Source organism: Haemaphysalis longicornis, unplaced genomic scaffold (genome assembly GCF_048455015.1).
Source record: "Haemaphysalis longicornis isolate Haplotype H1 unplaced genomic scaffold, Haemaphysalis longicornis Haplotype H1 scaffold_7, whole genome shotgun sequence".
NCBI classification, from domain to species: domain Eukaryota; kingdom Metazoa; phylum Arthropoda; class Arachnida; order Ixodida; family Ixodidae; genus Haemaphysalis; species Haemaphysalis longicornis.
In genome coordinates, this window is record NW_027526422.1 from 55,890,212 (window position 1) to 55,912,458 (window position 22,247).

The following is a 22,247-nucleotide window of genomic DNA, read 5'->3' on the forward strand; positions in this document are numbered from 1 at the left end:
GGACCACGGCCGTCGAAGCAGGCGTGGTCACTCCATCGTCGGAGCTTGGTGTGGACGCGTTCTTAGCCTCCGTGGAGTTGGGCACATCGAGCACGTTGGAGCGCCACTGGAACGGTTGTTTGCGGGTGACCTTGTTTTTCCGCCGCTGCGTCGTCGTGCTCCGCCGCGATCGGCCGGGTCGAGTGCGAGTAGCCCGAGCGGTCCAGGCCGGCCTGGTAACCGAGTGACGCCGCACCACCACCACGGGCGTCCGGATTCGCCGACGCTTGGGCCCCTCTGTCAGGAACACCACTGCGCGTTCGCCAAAGCACTCGGTCATAATCACGTGTTATCCGTGCAGTCCCTGCAGTGGTGCTCATAAAGCTTGATAAGCGATCTCCAATTACCGGGTGACTATCAAGGACCGTTGCAACCTCGCTTGGACGACCAGTTGCACACATTTCTGCATCCTCTTTAGCTAGTTGCGCACGTTAGAGTGGTGTCAATACGGGAGCAGGGTAACTCTACACAGCCCACCAATTACAGATCCATTCCGTTGCTATAACATGGTTTCAGAAGTTACCACTACAGCGAAACCCAATTTCTGTTTACTAACGACCAGTTTTCAAGCGCAGACTGCGGTCCTTTCATTCAGTGTATCTTTCTCAACTTGGAGAAAGCCTTTGACGCCGTCTCTCGTCGCCTTCTATTATATAAACTACAGCAAACTTAGTACTGACAGCAGCACACTGAAGCGGATCGAAAACTTACTGCTTTATTGAACTAAAATGTTTGTGCTACTGACTGCAACTCCTTTGCATGCCCTGTATCTTCCTGTGTTCCACATGTAGGGTTCTGAGTTAGTTCCACTCTTTTCCCTAATGTGCATTAATCACCTGCCTAACTGCGTTACATCTGCTTCCGACTATTGTATCGGTAGAATGAGCTTTGCTTACAGTTGGGAACGGCGTAGTCGGAATCCTCGAGATCTCTTAACGTCTCTTCCGGCGGACTGGCTGAAACAAACGGGCACAATTATTTTGCTTCACCTTAACGGAAGACAAGTTACAATATGCCTATGATGCACCATGTCCATCCACTGAAGCTTACCTTTGACGAAGTCCCTATTACGGTACAGTGGCGAAGGCGTCCCTCCTATCCTGAAAAGGATGTCGGTTCGTTGAGAGCGAGACAAACAGGTACCGCGCACCTCGGTTTCTACGCCTCTCCTACTCAGTGCATGCACTGACCAATGGAGCCGTGGCAAGACACAGGTTGCCACAAATCCCGATCTATATTTGAAAAGTTTGATTGTGGGGTTTAACGCGCCGACGCAACGCAGGCGATGAGGCGCGCCGTAGTGGAGGGCTCCGGATTAATTTTGACCACCTGGGGATCTTTATCGTGCGCCGAAATCTCGTACACACGGGCGTTTTTGCTTTTCGCCTCCATCAGAAAAGCGGCCGCCGCGGCCAGGAATCGAGCCCGCGACCTCGTGCTCAGCAGCGCAACGCCTTAGCCACTGAGCCACCGCGGCGGGTTATATTTGAAAAGTTCTTTTTCTCAAGTAGTCTCAGCAACAACCAATAGAACTAATAAAAAATTAGTCCATTATAGTTCCAGCAGCAGCTTGAAGCAATTGGACCGATTTTTAAAACGAAATTGTGGGAAAAGCTTATGGTAGAAATAACCCTGCGAAGCTGTTTTGATTTCATTGGGTTGCACACATATCCAAAACAAAACAAGACTGGCCGCTGCGCCCCCCAAATGAGTGCACTAAACTGCTGCATCTTGCCGGCCGGCGCTGTTTTTGTGACTGGTGACGGGAGCGGCGGTGTCGCGTTCTACACCAGACTTTCACCCCTCTCCCCACGTTTTCTGTGTGCAACGCCCTGTCTCCGTCACCGTGGCTTTAATTCAGCGTCCGGCGTCGACGCCACACCCTCTCCACTTTATCCCGCACCACGGCTGCCGCCGCGTAGCACTCTCTCCCCACCCAGATACCTGCGCGCGGACGCGGTCTCTGCGCCAACATTTCCCGGCTGGCGTACCCCTTGGAAAGCAAGCGGAAGGCCTAGAGATAAACGACTCGGCTGTAAAACATTTGCAACGCAATCTTCTGCGCTTTCTGTAGTCAAGCGCACCAACGAGTAAACCTTCCCTGACGAATCCAGCCAAACGTGGCTGTGCAATGACAGCACCTTCTGTGTGGACGAGGCCGTGGATGATGTAGCCCCAGAAAACTCCCACCAGTGTCACCATGGCGAACGAGCAGAAGGCGATGATCGAGATGCTCCTGGTGGCACCGAGAAGAGAAAGGAAGGAATAAAGTCAAAACTGAACATCTGAGAAAAAAAAATACAGCTGAGAACTGTGTGACTGACAAGCTGAAGACGTGCGATTACTGATACGTTATTATATTTCGCCGCAATTAAACAGAGTCTAAGACAACCCCGAGGTTTAGCTTCATCACAATACACTAGATTGACCAATCTATGCAGTCTGCTATGTAACTTCGGTGAATGACCACATCGAGACTATACAGAATGACTCAAAAGTTCGGCGTGCGCTGTGACATTACGCAATAAGCGCGACATTCTGCATTGCACAATACCACGGCGCAGATATGCTCGTTGCTGTCATTCGCCGAATTCACTTTGCTGGATCCACGGATTGTTCGCTAGGGTGCATTGTCATTACTGTCCGCCGCCTCAAGCTGCTCGTTTTAGTAATCTCATGTCGTTGGAAACATTCAAAACCGCTTGATTCTATAATTATTAGTGAGGTGCCAAAAACTAACAAACAAACTAGGTGCCAAAAAAAAAAAAAAAACTAGCGTGGTAGAACGATATGTTTTGGTTTTTACTCCGCCAGTTATGAATAAACCCGCTGTTCGGTTGGCTGAAATGTGTGGCCATAAGCTTGACCCACTACGCCACGCCCATTCGACCAGTACGTTTGATTTAAGTGTCCTAACGTTGATGAGGCTTACTGCTTCTTTCGAAGAGTCCTCCCTGACGGCGGGGAACGTGTCCTGTTAGGAAGAGACTCCGACGACCTAGAAAACAAGCAGGTGAATGTTTTTACGCATGGATGCGACACTCGATAGCTTTAAGCATGTGCAGAGAAAATGACATGTCTACGTCAAACCAAAGTTTCTGATCTACTAGGCAACTCAGTAGGCTACGCTAATAATGTTTTTTAAATATTAGTCTATGGATACACCACTGGAACTTGGTTGTATCTTTCTTCTTGACCGTTATACTATATATACGCGTCACCTGAACTTAATCTTTTGACGTTGGATGCAGCGCAAAGAACCAGACTGCCAATTCCATATGCTTTTTGTGAGGCCCCTTTGAACCCCCAAAGCGTCTTCCTGAACTTAGTGACAGACCCGCGAAAAAAGGTGCAACCGTTTCTCCTTTCTAAAAGTGTCGCTCGGTATCCACGTCTGAGCGGAGCTTACCCATCTATGACATCCTTGGAAAATGACACTCGTCGGGACGGCAGATTGCTGAAAAGTAAAGGGACGAGGTAAGCTTAAACAGGCAGCCATGTCTTCAGCGCTTTGAATTCGTCGCGCAAGCAGACAAAAGTGAGCGGACCTAATTCCACCATGCTGCAACCTCCGGGCGAACAGTAGAAAGAGAAAATCTCCACGAATTTTGGAATACAAAGAAATTAGCAGGTTTAATTCAACCCAACTGAACCGAAAATGACATGCATTTATGTGCAGAAACGCAACTTGTGATTCAGAGGAACAGACACGAAATTAACTGTTCATCAACGGAGGGAATGTCCTCTCTCCTTCCTTGTGAAGGTACGAATAATCGCTGGCGTGGGTTGTGACTGCTGTAATCCACATCAGCGGGACTTTTACGTGGGTCACAGAGCCCCGTTGGTTTTGAAGGCTTCAGCTCAGAGAGCACAAAAGGTGTGTCCTGATGCACCTGTGGAGGACAGCGTAACGGCTACAAGTGACAGCAGTCATCTTTAACAGCGTTATGATTCTTGCGTGGGCGAGAGAAGACCCTGTCACAAGTTTACAACGACGGAGGCTGCTTTGCTGCATAACTTAAAGCGCCACCTTAACGAGTAACAATGGTCGAAAATCAAATTCGATTTCTAACTAGGTACATTATTAAAGTTTATGGTACTGTCCAAACTGTGGTATCTTAATACATTTGAACTACATCCTTCGCTTGTTGCATGCAGGCTACGGCATTTTCGTCTACGGTGGTTCGCGCTGCTTAGCCCAAAAACGGGGGTTCGATCCTGGCCACTGCGGCCGTTTTTCTGACGGAGGTGAAAGACCGAAACGCCCGCACGTAGACATTTCGGTGTATACGGTAAGGGTCTCCACGTGGTCAGAATTAATCCGGAGCTCTCTACTACAGCGTCCCTCATGGCTTAGGTGTGGCTGCGGCGCGCAAACCGCCACATTTTGAAGAACAAAATTGCCTACCGTGGTGGCTGTTCAGCCGCTCTCGTAAACGTCTTGTAGACTTATCCTTAAACGGTTTACCAATGCATGTCAATTGAGATATACCCAGACGATTAAAAACAGAAAAATGTTGCTATGACAAAATGAGCCATTGACGTAGCAAAAACAAAAAATAAATTGCAAGAAATACGACGAATCAGTAAGCCAACGCTCCCGTTTAGTAAACAGACCTGTAAATATGACGCTTGCGTCATTTTAGAGGTATTTTAAGCTTTGCCGTCCTGAAATTACCGAAATAAGAAACAATGGTTGCTGGCCGCGTTGCCGCTCACTTGAATTTTTAATTAAATACATATCCTGTGGTTAAAGACCACAATTTATTTTTGAGGCGCATTTTGTATTTCGATTCGGTTGTGCTCTTTGAAACCGTGGTTCGCCTTTCTTAAAACGATGTCCGGTACTTTGTTGGCATGATAATCTAAGCGACCTCAATGTCTGAGGTCAAACATGCTTCTATAAATATAATTACATCAAAGAAGCATTAAAATTTCTCAAGATAGCCCTTGGTATCGTCTGTCTTTTTAATGAGTCTTTGTGCGTTTAAGTGGCACAAAAAATTCTCCATCAAGAAGTATAATTGTTGCAGCCTAGGAATATGCGCACTTAGACGCCTAATAGTATGAAAGCAATGAAATTGTCCGCCTACTCATATTTCAATATACACTGCTTGATACTGTCAACGGGCTGGCGCCCTGTGCCAGTTTCAGTAGTGGGGTCCGAGAGGTACGTAACACGCAGGGCGCTCTGATGAAGTGAAATCATAGGAAGCAATTCAGCAAGTGGCGGCGTATTCCAACCTACACGTACCGCCTGGGCCGATCTCCTGGTTTGCGCAAGATGGACCGCTCCGCTGGTCTGTGCAGGATAGACCGTTCTGCTGAGCTTCCCGAGACGGAGCGGTCGCCCGAGTTCCGTGAGAGGGACGGAGTCGGCGGACCTCTTCAGCACGGCCGTGAGACGAAGAGAAAAAATTCGATAAAAGTCACAATTAAAGGGAAGCTCGAAACTGGGTAAATAAGTTGGTTGTGCGATGATACTAATGGCTCATCATATTCTTCCCCTTTCCCTGTACTTTGGTCAGCGCTTATCACTTACACTCGGTAAAACTCCAGCGTCTCGATGTCTGGTACAGGCTCCCTATCTTCGTCCCTGAAAACAACAAAACGGTTGCTTAGAATATAATGACAATTTAAAATACAACGCGCAAATTAGAACGCAAGCGGGTCCTGTAAGCTTCCATTAAACTGACTTCAACCAAGAGTCACCTGAGGGCGGTCTTCCGGCTCTTATATAGGGCTGCAAACAATGCACAAGATCACCATAATCCTCCTTCTTCTCATCATCATCCTCATCATGCTCGTTTCGACCGCACGATGAAGGCTTCCCCATGTTCCTCCCCTTGTTCCTGTCCTGCGATGCCCTGGCCCATTGTTTGCCTCCAAATTTAACTGGTATACACTTCTTTTAATCCCATCTCCAGATAGCCATTCCGTTACCCTGGTAGTCTACCGGCCATCAGTTCTTAGCATTGCACGCCTGGCCCAAATCCACTGCTTTTAATTTGAGAAATGATGCCTTTCCCCGAGTTTGTTCTCTGATATGGGATTCTCGCTTCCTAGCCCTAAGCAAAATTGGCATAACGAACGGGAGGTTCGTTATGCCAATGTTCTGGACACCATTTGTAATGAGCCCAGTTTTTTTTTTTTTAATGAAATAATGGAATAGGGGCCGAGCTGCAGAAGCGTATTAGGCAGGTGCCGCACACGCCTAAATTTTGACTAAGATATAAAACATACGCAGCAATTTGAGTTGGCCAGTAGTTCCTAAATTCCTGAGCCGCATTTTTCTTTATTCTTTATAATGTTCGCCTTACATACATACAACAATACGGCTCGTTTCCGCCGGGCAATCACTGAATGCATTAAATGTGGAGATGCCTAAGGCGTCGTGCTGCTTAATTCAAAGACACGGATTCAATCGTGGCCAGGGCGGGCGTTTTTCTAATGGAGGCGGAAAAAACGCCCGTGTTTTAAGTTCTCGGCGCACATTGAAAATACCCAGGTGGGCTAAATCTTTCCGTATGCCCCCTACTATGAATGGCCTCGTAGCCCTGGATTAAACTCCCGCAATATTTACAACGAAGCTGTTTATAGCTAGGTTCCCATGCATTTTGTTCTACGTCAACAACAACAACAAAAAGATCGCCCTCTCGTTGTCTGCTATCCAATCACGTTCATAACTACTTTCTTCCGGCTCCCAAAGTCGTCATCTTTGTGGCCACAATGGTGGCTGCTGCCGGCGGAGGCGTCCGCAGGGGCAGAATCTAGAGTTTTAGCATTCCGTGTGTTTCGTACGTTCCGTGCCTACCGTATGTACCGGGACCCGACTGGACATTTCCACGTTAGTTCCGGTGGGGTGGCCTCTCTGCCGGCGGGAGAGCGAGAGAGATACTTGATTGGTCCTCCGGGATCATGTATTCTGGGTGGGAGAGGCCCAGGGGGCCGCCAACCGGCGACAACGGCGCTGTACCGTTGACGTTGGCGTCACCGATGATTTTCGCAGCAGTACGACCCGCGTGCAACTGTAAGGGGCAGGGTCGTTCATACAATTTTTGTAGCGTAAGCTACACTGGCCGAGGTTGAGCAGTTTCGCGTGGGCCGTGAAGGGCCGTTCTGCACAAGCGCGAGGAGCATTGGATTGGTTTGGGTCAGATCGGATTGTCTTAGATTGGATTGTCTTGGACTTGATTGGCTTGAATTGGATTAAATTGGATGGTGTTGGATTGAAATCCGATCCAATTGTAGTATGGGTGTGTAGACAATTGGGTCTGCACCAAGGAGGTTAACCTCCTTGGTCTGCACATTCGCCGGGCTGCGCATACAGAGGAGTGACGTCATAGCTTCGGCAGACGCACTGGGGCCGGCGCGTGCCTAGATGTGCGCCTCTGTTGCGCAGTAGCTAAGTCTGATGCTGCGCAGGAGCCGCTTGGTAGCCGTTTCGCGTGGCTCCTGGAGAGCCGTGCTGTGCATGCGCGAACTGGACTGGACTGGACTGGACTGGACCATGGATTGGATTGGAGTGGACTTGACTGGATTGAATTGGATTGGATTGGATTGGAAATCCTTTTAGCAGCAGTAAGCATACTCAGCTAATCCTAGATAACCAAGAAACCTAAAAATAACCAGCTGAACCTTAGCTCACGCTACGTATACCCTGGCATAGCCGAGCTAAGCCACTGCTAATTTTTTCCAGATTCTCTACCCTCAGCTTCGCGGGTCAGCTACTTTCGCAGAGCGAAAAGCTCTAATGTTTTAAAGCGTGGAGAGGCCGCTATTTGGCTGTTCATGTACCATGCGGCCCCTCTCCCGCGTTGCTCACACTCTGCGTCTCCGGTTAAATCCGATAATCCCGTTAAAACCCTCGTTAGTAGAGATCTTGGGAAGGCATATTTGCTTATGAACAACATTTTGCATGCCCCGGGATCTAAGATTTGGGACTTCCAGATAGGCATATAAACAGCGAGAGCTTGTCTCGTAGTCTTCGAGTGTATGGTCTCCTACAAGACTGTGTCCACGTCGGGATGGCTAAAGCTTCAAAACTACATCGCCCTTCCCCGCGACTTATTTTGTGCGGAGCGACCCCCCTCTCCCTCCAAAAAGAAAACTATGAAAGCTGCGCCGACATCGTTTCTGTGGGTAATTCAGGCCCCAAAATACGTATAAATATTTTGTAACTATCACTCAACTAATTACCAAAAATTAACTTCAGTCAGTAGTACAAAGCGGTCAATAAATAAACCCCGCTCCATTTATGCAAGCCGTGAACACGGCGTGTAGTGGGAGACTTGGTCACCGACGTTGGCCATCAAATATATAGAGCTCCAGCTCCTTCTACACGTATGGTCCACAAATGCGTCATGTGTTACGCATAAACGCTTCAAATAAGTGCCAGACCAAAACGAGCCACTTAATTCTCTGAGCACTAAATATTACATCACATAATATCGCCCGTGAGCCTTGGTCCGTCACTGTTCTTGAACTTCGGGTTGAAGCTTTTGAGCGGCACCCAAGCATGGTTGACAACGAACTGTTTTCTGTAGCGATTACCTTGCTTTTAATACAGCGCAGCGGTTATTTGCCCCGTTACTGCGGCATGAACAATTCGTATAAAATCAGTATAAAATCAGATTTTGCCGCACCCTAAGCGTTAATAAGGGCATCGCCACAGGATAGCGCTTGCCCCGTCTCTTCTCGCGGACGTTCACCTTCAGGCGCTTGAACCTTCCCAAAATGCATCTCCACTGCTCTGATGTGGACCACGTGGCGTATACGTGTGCGTAAAAAATTTGGTAAAACACGCATTAGCAAGTCTTGATTCACCCTCTCCGCCACGCACGCGAGATGGCGAGAGAAACGTACGCTGCCACAACACTCACATCTCCATGATGGCTTCGCGCGCAGGTGGGCCACGCAAAGCGACGGCGCTGGCCGCCGGCCTCACAGGAAAACGAGTTCACCACGGAACCTTTCTTCAGGTCGAGTTTCCGCTGACGTGACCCCGCGGCGAGGCGCATCGCATGTCCGGCCCGTCGCCAGTCATGTGCGATGGTGCGGATGAACAGGCGACCACGGTGCGCACACGTCTCAATGAGGATCGGCCTGCAGGGCTGGCATGGGTATACGCTCGCAAGAGGGCTCGATCACGCTCCGAAAGACACGCTCGGTGTATCCTCCAGCATGGAACCGCGCTCATTGCCTCTCGCGGTGGCCTCGCGCTCGGGCGTGTTTACGGCGAGGAAGAAGACGTAAACAGGACAGCGGTCGAATCCCCTTAATTTGTACGCACGATGTGGTAAGCAGTGAACAGGATAAGGCCGTCCAAAGCTTCCTTTCTTGAGCCTTTAAAAAAAAACGGGAAAAGAAACAATATAAAGAGAACAAGACTCAGCGGTGGATCCAAAAGAGAAAGAAAATCCCCCTCCCTCGTAAGCACCCTCGTATACCGCTAAAGGCTACAGTGCGGTCATCCCTCTAGTCCCCCTCGTGGCTCTGCTTCAAAGCATCCGCCCTCCCCCTAACCTCCAATTATTTCATGCATCCATCCCGAGTGAGTGAGTGAGTGAGTGAGTGAGTGAGTGAGTGAGTGAGTGAGTGAGTGAGTGAGTGAGTGAGTGAGTGAGTGAGTGAGTGAGTGAGTGAGTGAGTGAGTGAACACAGACTTAGCCTTGCGTTAACATGGCAGTAATTTCATCTCCCTAGTGATACTCCACGCCGCATCATAAACGCGAAAAGTCGCCACTTATCGCTGAGTTATGTGGCGCTAGAAGTTCTACTAGGAGGCGAGCCTCGTCTCTTCTTTGAATCCAACATCCGCTTTGAAATATGACGTCAACCGTTGAAGCGTGCGGCTATCCTTGTCCCTGAAAATCGCGAAAACATGAAGTCCATGAGGTTAGTAGGAGCAGTTTACTAAAAAAGTGACGTGTATCAGAAAGGTGATGAGGCAAGGGCGACTTGAATAGCCAAGCAACAGCCAAGTGGTGTCCGCGCTGGTGATCTTCTTACACAATAGAGAAAGCAGTCTTAGGCTCTCCTTGCCCCCTTCGTCACGCAGGTTGACGCGGTAGACACCAGAGCTACTTGACGTGTACTCGTAACGTCAGCTTCACAATATGTTCGTGGTTGCACGGTCTCCTCACCATCATGCAAAAAACTAAATCAGTTCCACTCAACGTGAAAGCTGTCAAGTGTGGAGCAGTGATTCGCCAAAAGGGCTGTGGCGCCCTCTCTTGACTAGTTTCAGTATCATCCTGGCGTAATCAAGAGAGGACGCTGCAGACATTGGATTGAGTTTGCAATAATTTGGGGTAATTAAGGCCCGAATTCAGCACTTTTTCTTATTTTATATTATTGTGCACCTAGCAACGGCAGCTTCCGTGACAACGGTGCGGCGCAAAGATTACCCCCAATTAAGACTTTTCATATGAGGACCGCGTGCCTGTGTGACGCAATGGGATTGACATCGGCTTCGTAACGCGAGAGACTGAGGTTCGATCCCGACCAAGGGAAGCGGTGATCTTTGCGAACCGTCTGTTTGGGTGGCTGCGTGACGCCGCGTTACTGCGGTGGCTACTGACCCCGGAACCAGCCACGACGACGGTCCGGGCCCCTAAGTGCTCCGCACTTAAAGGAGCCATTAAGAGAAAATACAACTTCGTTTAATTTGAAAGAACTAGGATTCAGTATCTCACTCAGCTCCATTGCAGCCAGAGATGTTTTTTAATGAAAAAGAAAGCAAGAAGTATTTAAAAACTTTCAAATTTTGCGCCACAGTCACGTGTTATGAGCAAGAATGACGTCATACGGGCTAACAATAAAACATACTTTTCAGTGCGTTAACTGCACGTTAGCATTCAAGTGATGCGTTCAAATGGAACTAGAGGCCCCATTACAGACGTCCAGTCATGTGCCGTCGCGACAGGTCAGTTAGGCGGCCGCAAATCGCACAAACAAGGTTCTGTGACGTCATAGAAAAGTTGCGGGAAATTGGCTAGGGGGTCGCGACTGCTTCACACGTTTTCTTTAATACCTCCGTTATTTGTTCGGAGATTGCGATGATATTGGTATCATTGTTATCGGGACTAAGCAGGCTTTCTAATAAACCCAACTTGTATTTTTTCTTCACGGCTTCTTTAAAAGGTTCCCTGCGCTAGCCGAAATGACCGATATTTTTCCCTTTACTTGTAAGTCTGGGAGCCACTGGAATTTCATATTGTCCCTATATATAAGGTTACAGAGTATGGGCGCTATTTTCTCCTATTGTTCCGTGCCGCCCCAGTGATCATTTGTCAATTCGCATCACGTGACACTTGTTTACAGTGCGGCAATTCATGGGCACCGCCATTTTGTTGTTTATTCGTTTTCTGTCGGTCAACTGACTGTGGTAGTCCCAGCTTGCCCTCCCTGCTCTGCGGCTGCACACGACTGGCGTCGTCCCGAGCGAGTGAAAGATAACGCGCTTCAAGCATTTCAGCTGCAGAAGTGTGTCCGAAGATGCCGTGTTGCTGCATCTTCGACAGTGTTGTTTACAAATGACCTTGTCAAAGTAAGCGGTGAGGACGCAGAAGCGGCAATCTGGCAACACTGATAAACACCAAAATGGCCGCCGTTGCTCACTTGCGTGCCTCGGCCACGGTACTATGTATCTTATCTAGTGACACTAGAATTTCCCTTTGATGCCAAAGAGGCTTGAGGAGATGTGAAGAGCGCTAGCATGACTTTACCAAAAGCACACTAAACCGCAATTCCATAACAGGCGACTGTCAGTGTCACTGCCTGTTGCGACATGTTGTGCCTCACCGGGTTTCTAGGGCGCAATCTAAGCTTTGCTATAACCAGGGTGACTCCAAAGCAGGTGTTCGGGGCGAAGCCCCTTAGGGACTCGGGCTGTCGGCGTCTCATGTCGTCGTAGTATCACGTAGTCACGGTACTAAAACACCAGCCACTCGTTTGCCAACGCCTCGCGCTGGAACGTAACGCGTAAAGAACATACCGGGACGCTTGTTTTCCAACCCCTCGCGCTAGAATGATTCGTTCTTCAAAGACACGAGACTTACAGCAAAGCTGTGTACCTCTACCCCCATACGGTTTTATCTCCGTGGGCAAGTGCCAAAAGTGCCAACAATACACTTATACACGGCATGCTTCGCCTCTCCCCAGGTTTCACGTAAGTGAAGGTGGCCCGGGATTTTTGTCTCCCAGACGCCGGGTTCACAACTTCCTGTGAGTATTAATGGCTGTGCGGGAGGTTCTACCCTTGAGCGAAGGCGCCTTAATTACGCAACCCACCATTGCTTTCATCAAGGCCTAATGCTTGCGTTAGAAATATTTAAGAGGCCAGGAAGCGGATTACCTGAGTAACTATCGATTGGTTATGAGGTTTAACGTGCTTATAAGTTACACCTTGGCTATGAGGCGCGCCGTAGTGGAGGGCTCCGGATTAATTTTGACCACCTGGGGATCTTTAGCGTGTGCCAAAACCTCGAACATACCTCAGTAACTCAGAGACAGTCTTAGCCTTTTCCTGTGCAATGTTTCAAGACACGCGTTGTGGGTTACTTAATTTGATGCCATAGACAGCTAATACAGCGTGCGGTTTAATATCAGGGCCTCGCGTAGCTCGACAAGCATCGTTGTAAAACCACACACCCTTGACACCCAAGAGGACAATGGCACCGACTGTGGCGTTGTCAGTGCCGTACAAACGAAAGGCGGAATTGTGATGTCCACTGTGTACGTATCTCCAGGCAAGAAATTATCGAGAAATTACCATGCATTTTGCATGTTCATAAGTTAGCAGTCATGACACTACACCTGTGATTGTCATTAGAGGCTTCAGTGCGGACATTCCAAACGAGACAAAAAAGAAGTTCACTCAATTTGCGCCAGTAAGCTTGGTTTGAACTCTACAACGGAGATGTATAGATTTAACTTCAGCAAATAATCTGCCTAAGTTAGCAACCAAACCAACCAGTGTATATCCCAGTAATCATAAAGCTATCGTCACCACTATTACTAAATGATCTGGCCAAAATAACGCATGTTTTTTTGTTTAATTCTGACTTATGTGCCACAGCTTCCCTGCTCATCCCCCTTCACACTGCGGAATGGCTCCTCGTGTTATCAGCAAAACCCAAAGGTAACAGAGCAAGATAACAGGTTAAAACCGAAAATACAACAAGTTAGGCGTGCAGATACGTCAGTCGGAGGTTCTTTATGGGTCTGCAAATATAAGTCATAAGTCGTGCCTGCGGCGGCTTGCTACACAGTGGCAGCGTAATGGGCACGGGCATCAATCATGGCTTGCGTCGCGTGGCCCATGGAGGATCGCCGACATCGCCGTTAGTGCGGCCCATGTTCCTGCGGATCTCTGCCTCGGGGAGAGCTGCTCAGGCCAGCCGGCCAGACGGCAACATGTCGCGGAGACATGAGGTACGTGACACGCCGATACCTCGCTGGCCGTGCATGTTGCCACGCTTATTTAGCGACTCATGCCTGTCTGCTTAGCCGCCAGCGTCTAAAACACGGACGCTGCTCTGGGTTTACCAAAGTGAGTCGTCGAAAACCCACGTACTGTTCGGAAGCCTTGTACAAGCATTGTCAGCGCTTCCAATCTGAGAGCATCTTAAAACGTCTATACGACTGCGCTCTCCCCCTGGAGCGAGCGTAATAGGCCGTTCTTGTATACCTGTTTATTTCGATCGGTAGAGGTGTTGACGTGACGTAAGGGTTGTCTGATTCCGCTATAGCTGCAATAGTCATCAGGATGAAATTGTGAATTACAACGATCTCGTAGGACTGGTGAAGCACAATGCCAGGGTCACGCCGAGTGCGTGCGAACTCGATGAACCCTGCTTGAGTTGAGTCTCGCCAACAGCGCCAAACTGAATCGGAATCGCCTTGTAGGTTAGTTTAGTTCTAGGTACCGGCGACACATAATTCGGAATTAACTTAGATCAGTGGTTTTCAACCATTAGTTTGCCGAAAACCCCTTCCGGGCTTGCAAAGGTGACAGGGGACCTTTCGATGAACTACATTCATCCCTGTCATGATATAAAACAGTTTTCACTTGCATATGATGCCTGCCTTTTCCGTCTGACTCTTATGCTGCCGCGTTTCACATTCTCCAACAGTTTGTTCTTGCGGGTAAAAAGTCCCCCAATATGCAGTCTTGTTTGTGTGTGTGTGTGTGTGTGTGTGTGTGTGTGTGTGTGTGTGTGTGTGTGTGTGTGTGTGTGTGTGTGTGTGTGTGTGTGTGTGTGTGTGTGTGTGTGTGTGTGTGTGTGTGTGTGTGTGTGTGTGTGTGTGTGTGTGTGTGTGTGTGTGTGTGTGTGTGTGTGTGTGTGTCCGGCTTTTCCGCATAGCTGGCGTGTTGTGCAAAAAGCCCACGTTAAACCATGAAGTACGACGCGGAGAAATTAAACGTACAACTTTCAATACGTCGGCAAAACTGGGCGCCACTCACTCACACCAACGCAGAAAAATATATTTTTTCCTCACGCACTAACACTCACGCTCACCAGTCGCCCTTACCACTCGCACTCACTCGCACTCACGCTAACTACGTGTCCTCCACCACTCGCACCCACTGGCGCTCACGCTCACCACACTTCACCACTCGCACTCAATCACGTACATCATTCGCCGTCCCCACTCGCACTCACTCGCGCTCGCGCTCATCACTCGTCATCTCCCCTCGAATGCAAGTGTGTGCAGCAGACCCTCCCTCCATGAGTCATGAAACCGAACAGTATTCGTGCATTACGGCGTCAGAAGGCCATCCAAATCATACTCTTAAATCAACACTACGCCAGAGAATTAATACTGAGGTTCCCCATAGCAGGAGCCCAGTGACGACTTATTTCCGAAGCTAAAAGCAATCCCGCCATTAACAACCATCACAGCGAGCGGCTGCGGCCACGAATAGCCAACAGCGAGAACAAGCGCAACAGGCACGAGTATAGCGCGAGTGCACTCTCTCGAGAGTGGTGAGCGGGGCTCCCCGCGAGTTGCTCTCGCACTCGCGAGTGGTAAGCGGGGCTCACTACGAGTGGGGATCGCACTCACTCGCACTCACACTCGATCGCCAGCCCAAAACGATGGCGAGGCTGAGTGGTGAGTGGGGGTGTGTGAGTGCACTTGTGAGAGGGCCTGCTGACCTATGCGTACAAGTCGTGTAGCGAAACCACCGTTTTGCATTGACGTCAAGGTTGGGCGATAAACAGGAATGATAAAGGGGGAGGGTGAGTGGATCTTCAGGGAGGGCTTTGCGGACCACTGAAATTCCCTCGCGGACCCTGACTTAGATTTAAGGTTGGTTCCCTCAGTGGTTCCCTCAGTGGTTCCCTCAGTGGTTCCCTCGCGGGAACCACTGACTTAGATTTAAGTTCATTGAAATCTGAGCTGCTGAAGTGATCGACTTGTATCTGGCACAACCCGTGTCTGACTATGCAATACTGTTTAGCTAACACTGCGTTCGCAATTTGAGTTTCTGTTCATTTCGTAGGTCACCACGTTCATTTACGTATACATAAGTACACGCACACAGGCTTTTACCGTTGTTTCTTGTTGTGCTAGCGGTTCAATGCCTCTGCGTGCGATTCAGGAGTTCAGGTTGCATATATGCACCGTTTTAACAAAGTCTCTTCTGCCGGATGAGAATACACGTCACTGTGTACGATTTTTTACATCATACCAAAACACATAATTTGATCACAGCAGGAGAATAGGGACTATTATGGGGGTTGCCGTTTTAGGCATAGGGGGGTGCGAAGATCCAGTTCTTTTTTGGCGGGCCTGAGCACCTTCTTTCTACGCTTTGGTTGCGAAATTCCCAACAGCCCAACTGTACCAGAAGAAGGAGTCACAGGACTTGGGTTGTAAGCATCTCTTTGCGGCAGAAGACCAGTGGCCAGCCACGGCGATAGTGTTTCTACAGTCGGAGCGGGATCATATTTCGCTTTTCATTGGACGCCTAGGGTAACCAGCGTCCAGTAACCAGCGTCAGCTTTTTCTTTACTGGAAGATGAGATCAGTCAGATCGCGATTCGGCTTGTCACCTTACAAACACCGCAAAAGACACGAGGGAGGCTGGGGGTTGCGAGAAAATGCAGTCTTGTATTTAAAAAGTCCGAGGTCATCTAAGCACTTATTATGAGTTCTGAATGCGTAAGAATGGCAATAATGTCCAATTTAACGGCTGAGACGCTTTGCTTCGTCCCATTGCTGCTTAACATGTTTTTCTTTGCGATTCACTTCCGCTTTAACCCTTTCGAATAGCTTCGATCTGTCTCCTACGCGTTGCGCCGCTGCTCTCTCCTGCCGCCATGTACAGGGATTGTTGACGAATATTGCGGATCTCACTCGCTGCCTGTCTGTTCGCTCGCTTGGTTGCGTTCTTGCGCTCCCTTCATTACATTAATCTGACATGGATGGCCACCTTACGCTACTTCTGAGCTAAAGCATGTGCTATGCACCGCCTCGCGCTAAGGAACGTTTCAACGACACATGGTCCAGAAGGCGCTTCGCTGTCACACGCACCGGCGCGGATTTTTCGTTCAACAGGTTATTAGATGCTTTCGCACTAAAAATTGGGGCCAATTCCACCCTGTGAAGGGGGCAAAGCTGCTGTTGAAGTGCCAGTTGCTTGTTCTGTACCGTCCCGGGCCCACCTGTGTGATCGGCAGTTTGCTGTGCACGTGGCTATGGCGTGGCCCTTGAAGCTTCCCTAACCGCTGCAGCGCCGGCGCCGCTCTCTTTCCCCCTCTCCCTACCTTAACGAAACGTTCCGTATATGGGGAATTATGGGAATACGGAATTCATACGGCGTATTAATCATGCAGGCGTAACTAATGCAAATATTTTTTTGTGAAAACAAAAGAATCACACGTTTTGTCAGAATAGAAACGTTTTACACAGTTTTCTGTCTCAAATAAAGCGCGAGACGCGGCACCGTATGTCTTCCGTATGTTTTCCGCATACTCCGTACGTAACGGAATTCATACGGACTATGATTTGGCCTTTCTGGCGGTCCTAGAGAAATAAAACCGGTGTCAAAATCTTCTAACACAATACCGTACTCTATTATAATGAGTTGCGGACATGAGTTTACTGTGGCGGTGTGTCACCAAGGGCAAAAATAAAGTATTCCCATAATTCCTCACGTACGGAGCATTCGAGGAGGGCAGATGTAAACAGATTTGAATTAAAAAAAAAACTTGCATCGTTTTTTTTTTTTTTTTATTTCCCTGCGGCACAGCAGAGGCAGCGCCGCTCCTAGCCCCGATGCGGCTGCCGAGCCAGATACTGCGTCCGCCGCGGAGCCAGCGCCATGGGACAGCAGCAGCCAAGCGGCGCTGCACACCGATGCCGAAGTGGTGGTGGTGGCGCCTCGGACAGTGTTGCCCCGCGTGCACATGGTCACCGTGGGCACGTTGACCGAGCAGTACGGCCACGTGTACGAGGCCAGGATGCAGCGGAAGGCCCGGCGACAAGAGTAAGTACGTACCGACCTCCTCCCCCTACTCTTCTTCCTCTGCGGGCACGGTGTGCAATAGCTTACCTAGTGCACGCTCTAGTGTAGATCTCCTGTTCTCTTGTTTGGTTAAGATATTGCAGTCATATATACACATCACGCAGCATTCTAAAGGCTATTATTACACAGCGCTTCTGATAGCAATATCTCTACCGCTCCAGAGTACGCTAGGGAAGTATCTGCTTGATAGAGCCACCTTGCACGTATTTTTTGACGCAGGGAAAAAGAGCGCCGTCTGCGGCTGGACCACGGGTCCTACGACGCCCCCAGCCCCGACGAGGCACCCAGCGGCACGCAGCGAGTCCAAGACGACGACCTCCAGGAGGAAGAATCCGGGCGCCAGTCGCTGCTGCTGTTCGTCGTGGCCAGCACCATACTGGTCGTCTGCATAGTTGCCGGATTCATCTCCATCGCTCTGCTGGAGCAGGTCGAGCGGCGAAGAAGTAAGGTCCTCCGCCCCTTTCCCATCTCTATCGCGCGTTTGCATTTGGTCGCGCGGCCAAGACATGGCAGCGGCAGAATCGCAACGAACACAGTTTCTGCCGCGTCGCCGTCATGCTGCTCTCGAAAGTCGCAGCTAAGTCAATGAGCCAGCAGAGCGTGGATCAACGTATGACTGTACCTTGATGCCATTATGTGAGACATGTAAACTTGGTCGCAGTGCATCGAGAGAGTAGGGGGCCGCCTTTTCATCGAGCAGCAATGGTGATGGATACACGTTTCTCGGGCAACGCACGCGATAAGCAGCGTCCGCGAAAGCCTTTGCATAAGCGGCTCTCGTATCAGCCACAGCTGAAGGCAGATGCGGTGGCCGCTGCGGAGGCGCTCAGCCATCGCACGGGCCAATCGCAGGTATTCGGGGACGAGGCATATTAGGAGAGCGTCTTTTGCACATGCATAAATCTAAATAAGCGAAGCGCGATGTCCATGTCAAGGGAACCACCAGCAACCGTAGTCAAAATAGCTACTAATAGTGTATATCGTGCGGCGGAGCGATAATGACAGGTGATATGGAGGTGGAATGGGCTGCCAGCACGCGAATTTCAAAGTAGCCTATCGACGCGTCACTATACTTACTGCGACGCATGTATACGGCCATGTCGCGGAGGCTTCCACGTCAACGCTGGAACATCGCAATGGCCGCTGAGCCATCGATCGCTGCGATGTGCTTCTGCCGCAGTCATGTAAATAAGGCCAGCGATAGAAAGCGGCAATAAAGGCCCCCGCAACGCCGGCCATAAACGCGTTCACTCGTTTCCTTCGTGTCTGGAAGCACTTCGAAAGGTGCCTATTGCCAGCGCAGAGCGGCAACTGCGTGATTTGCTCGTCGCAGCAGGTACCTCAAGCATAGGTCGGAAGGTTCACTCACGAGTGCACTCACACATCCCCCACTCACCACGCATAAGTGGTGAGTGAGCTTCACCATCTTTTTGGACTGGCGAGTGAGAGTGCGAGTGAGTGCGAGCCCCACTCGCAGTGAACCCCGCTCACCATTTGCGAGTGCGACCGCTACTCGCGGCGAACGCCACTCGCCACTCGCGTGTGCAAGAGCAACTCGCTGGGAGCCCCGCTCACCACTCGCGAGATTCTCGAGCTCACGCCGTTTGCGGAGCTTACCGCGGTGAGCGCCCCTGTTGCGCTTGTACTCGCGATTGGCTATTCGTCGGACCCGCTCGCTGTGCTGGTTGTTAATGGCCGGATTACTTGTAGCTTCAGAAATTTGCTGTCACTGAGCTCCCGCAATGAGGCAGCATAGAATTCTTTGGTGGCGTGTTGATTTAGGAATATGATTTGGACGGCCTTATGACGCCGTAATACACGAATACTGTTCGGTTTCATGATTCATGGAGGGTCTGCTGCTTACACTCGCGTGCGAGTGGATCCGACGAAAGGTGAGCGCGAGTGAGTGCGAGTGGTGACGGCAAATGGTGAGCGTGAGTGAGTGCGAGTGGTGATGGCGAGTGGTGAGCGTGAGCGCGAGTGAGTGCGAGTGATAGCGGCGAGCGGTGAGCGTCAGCGCAAGTGAGAGTGAGTGGTGACGGTGGGCGGTGGGCGTGAGTGCGAGTGGGTGCGAGTGGTAGGGGGCGCGTAGTGAGCGTGAGTGTGAGTGAGTGCAAGTGCTGAGGGAGTCTGGTGAGCATGAGCGCGAGTGAGTGCCTGAGGAAAAATATAAGTTTTTGTGTGAGTGTGAATGTCGCCCAGTTTTACCGAACTATGACCTCAAGTTACCATTTTGCTAGTAAAGCGAAAGCTATATTAGTGGGACCGGTGGCGTCCTGTCAAATAACTAACGCATTTCCCCATAGACCGCTTGGTCGACCTAAAGGACCTGATAAAGTCTCTGGAGACACAGCTCATACGTGAAACCGGGCTTCCATTTTGTCGAAACGGTTACTTGAAAATTGCGGAAAAGGAACGGTTCTAGATAAAACAACACACACATCGATCATGAAGGCGTGCATTAGTATACCTTCATCTCATGATCATTTAGTGCGCGAAAAACGGTCGCATGGGTTTGTTCTTCGTTTGTGATTTGGGACTTCGAATGTCTGACAATCAATCGGACGCACTTTCAGCGAAGGTTGGACGGACTTCTAGCGAAAGTTTTGACGCACTTCTGACGCGCAGTCTTGATGTGAGAAAGCTTTCGTGTTTCTTTCAACTTCCTTTGGGAAGGGATGGTGAAGTTTTTGTTGCAATTTTCTTTCAGTGGCTATCGCATACTCTTAAGTAGTGCTGCAACTGAAAGAAAAAATTAGCAGTGGCTCAGCTCGGCTATGCCAGGATATATGTTGCGTGAGCTAAGGTTCAGCAATCCAATCCAATCCAGTCAAGTCCGATCCAGTCCAGTCATTGCTCCTCGCGCTTGCGCAGCACGGCTCTCCAGGAGCCACGCGAAACGGCTATCAAGCGGCTCCGGCGCAGCGTCATACTTGGCTACTGCGCAACGGAGGCGTACAGATGGGCACGCGCCGGCGCCAGTGCGTCTGCCGCGGCTATGACGTCACTCCTCAGGAATGAGCAGACCGGCGAATGTGCAGACCCAATTCTCTACACACCCGTACTCCAATTGGATTGGATTTCTAATTCAATCCAATTTAATCCAATCCAATCCAATCCAATGCTCCTCGCGCTTGCGCAGCACGGCACTTCAGGGTCCACGCGAAACTGCTCAACCTCGGCCAGTGTAGCATACGCTTCAAAAGAACAGTAGTCGCGATATGAACTAAAAGCATGCGACGATGCAGTAATGTCTATATCATGCAAAATGACCTTACAATGGTATACAATACAAACCGGCGCGTCTTTCTGCTTCCAGAACAGGCGTCCATAGACACGCCCGACTTCGAGTGAGCCGACGCTGGACCGTTTTCTTAGCAGTGAAGCAGCACGCAAAGTCGCCACAGGAGCGTGTAACTTGAAGAGGACCGTCTTGTACATGGCCATTTCTTCACGCTATCTTTCATCGTGCTGACATTGCATTTTCAGCGTCGTTTCTTTTACCTCACGTGTCGATTTTTATTTTTGATGTACACAACGAACACAATGTAATACACATTCAATAATAAATACGCCCTGAAGGAAGCGGAGACTAAATCGTTCGCGAAACTAACTCCCGGCCGTATTCTGTATCCTTCCGCCACTCCAGCCTCCAGTAGAGTAGATTCTCGAAAGCGATTTTTACCTGTAAAGGCATTGCGGCATCCCCCACTCGGTCGAGTCGAGGTAACACCTGCAGAGTGGGGAACAGACTCACATAGCAATCATTAGTCGCCTGAAAATGCTTGAACATGTCAAAAAATTATCTTCGCAATAAGTGACGACGGATAGAGCAGAGTTTTACTCTTTGAAGATCTACAAAACGGCACGACCGTCTTAGCCGTGCATTCTTCGTAACCGTTGCACCGCGACTACGCGTTAAGCTGCAATGGTCTGTACTCTGAAGATATGACAGTTGAAAAAAAAAACAAGAAAAACACATTGAAAACAAGCGTACTACAACCCATTCACCGACTGGCAAGGTTTTGGCCTTTGTCCGTCGAAATAAAAAAAATCCCAAGCCATCTCCACTAACGCGAAACCTAGGGAGGAGGTAAGCATGCAGTGTATAAGTGTATTCTTGGCGCCTTGTCATTTTTGTCAACGGAGATGAAACCGTTGGGGGGTAGAGGTATACAGCTTTGCTGTAGAAGTCTCTTGTCTTTGAAGCGCGAGGCGTAAACGAGTGTCCCGGTGTTTTTTTTAGTACCGTGACTACACGATGGTTACGATGACGACAGGAGACGCCAACAGGTTCAGCCCCTAAGGGGCTTCGCCCCTAAAAGGAAATATACTGTACTGCGTCTAGCTCTAAAACAGGGAGAAAAATATCCCTCACGACTTAAATCAGAGGCCATGCACAGTGTTCCATGATTTTAAGTGCGAATGCACTTCTTAAGCGAGCCTGAAGCGTCCGCCGCCGTCCGCATAGCAACAGCTGCGGGTGCGCGCGCTCCTCGTCTTCCTTGGCAACGGGGGGAGATGGGCGCGCGCTGCCTGGCCGCTGACATGGCACATACCCACGTGGGGGATTGGCCAAGAATCGGGCGTGACAAGGGCTAATGCATCCGCTTAAAGGAGTACTGACACGAAATTTCAAAGCTGAGATCCGCTCTAGCAATCAAGTACA

General features: G+C 49.8%; 1 protein-coding gene and 2 long non-coding RNA genes across 3 annotated transcripts in view; 1 reads left to right on the forward strand and 2 right to left on the reverse strand.

The window, feature by feature from the left end:
* LOC144144624 (uncharacterized) overlaps window positions 1-1,135 on the reverse strand; it is a 1,169-nt gene extending 34 nt beyond the window's left edge. The window contains exons 1-3 of the long non-coding RNA XR_013317290.1: window positions 1,090-1,135; window positions 936-995; window positions 1-291 (exon numbers count right to left, since the gene is read on the reverse strand). The exon at window positions 1-291 is cut by the window's left edge and continues 34 nt beyond it. This is a non-coding gene — a long non-coding RNA (uncharacterized LOC144144624). The remainder of the gene's footprint in view (window positions 292-935; window positions 996-1,089) is intronic.
* LOC144146297 (uncharacterized) lies at window positions 1,135-8,929 on the reverse strand. Its single transcript, XR_013317677.1, has 6 exons — window positions 8,922-8,929; window positions 5,582-5,635; window positions 3,449-3,496; window positions 2,972-3,037; window positions 2,181-2,275; window positions 1,135-1,139 (listed from the first exon to the last, which is right to left on the reverse strand). It is a non-coding gene; the product is annotated as an uncharacterized LOC144146297 (long non-coding RNA).
* A 4,542-nt stretch (window positions 8,930-13,471) lies between these two features.
* On the forward strand, window positions 13,472-21,049 carry LOC144146298 (uncharacterized). Its single transcript, XM_077678258.1, has 4 exons — window positions 13,472-13,476; window positions 17,303-17,539; window positions 17,798-18,021; window positions 20,898-21,049. The coding sequence occupies exons 1-4, from the start codon at window positions 13,472-13,474 to the stop codon at window positions 20,930-20,932; spliced, it is 501 nt and encodes a 166-aa protein (XP_077534384.1). The 3' UTR covers window positions 20,933-21,049.
* The last annotated feature ends 1,198 nt before the right edge of the window (window positions 21,050-22,247 follow it).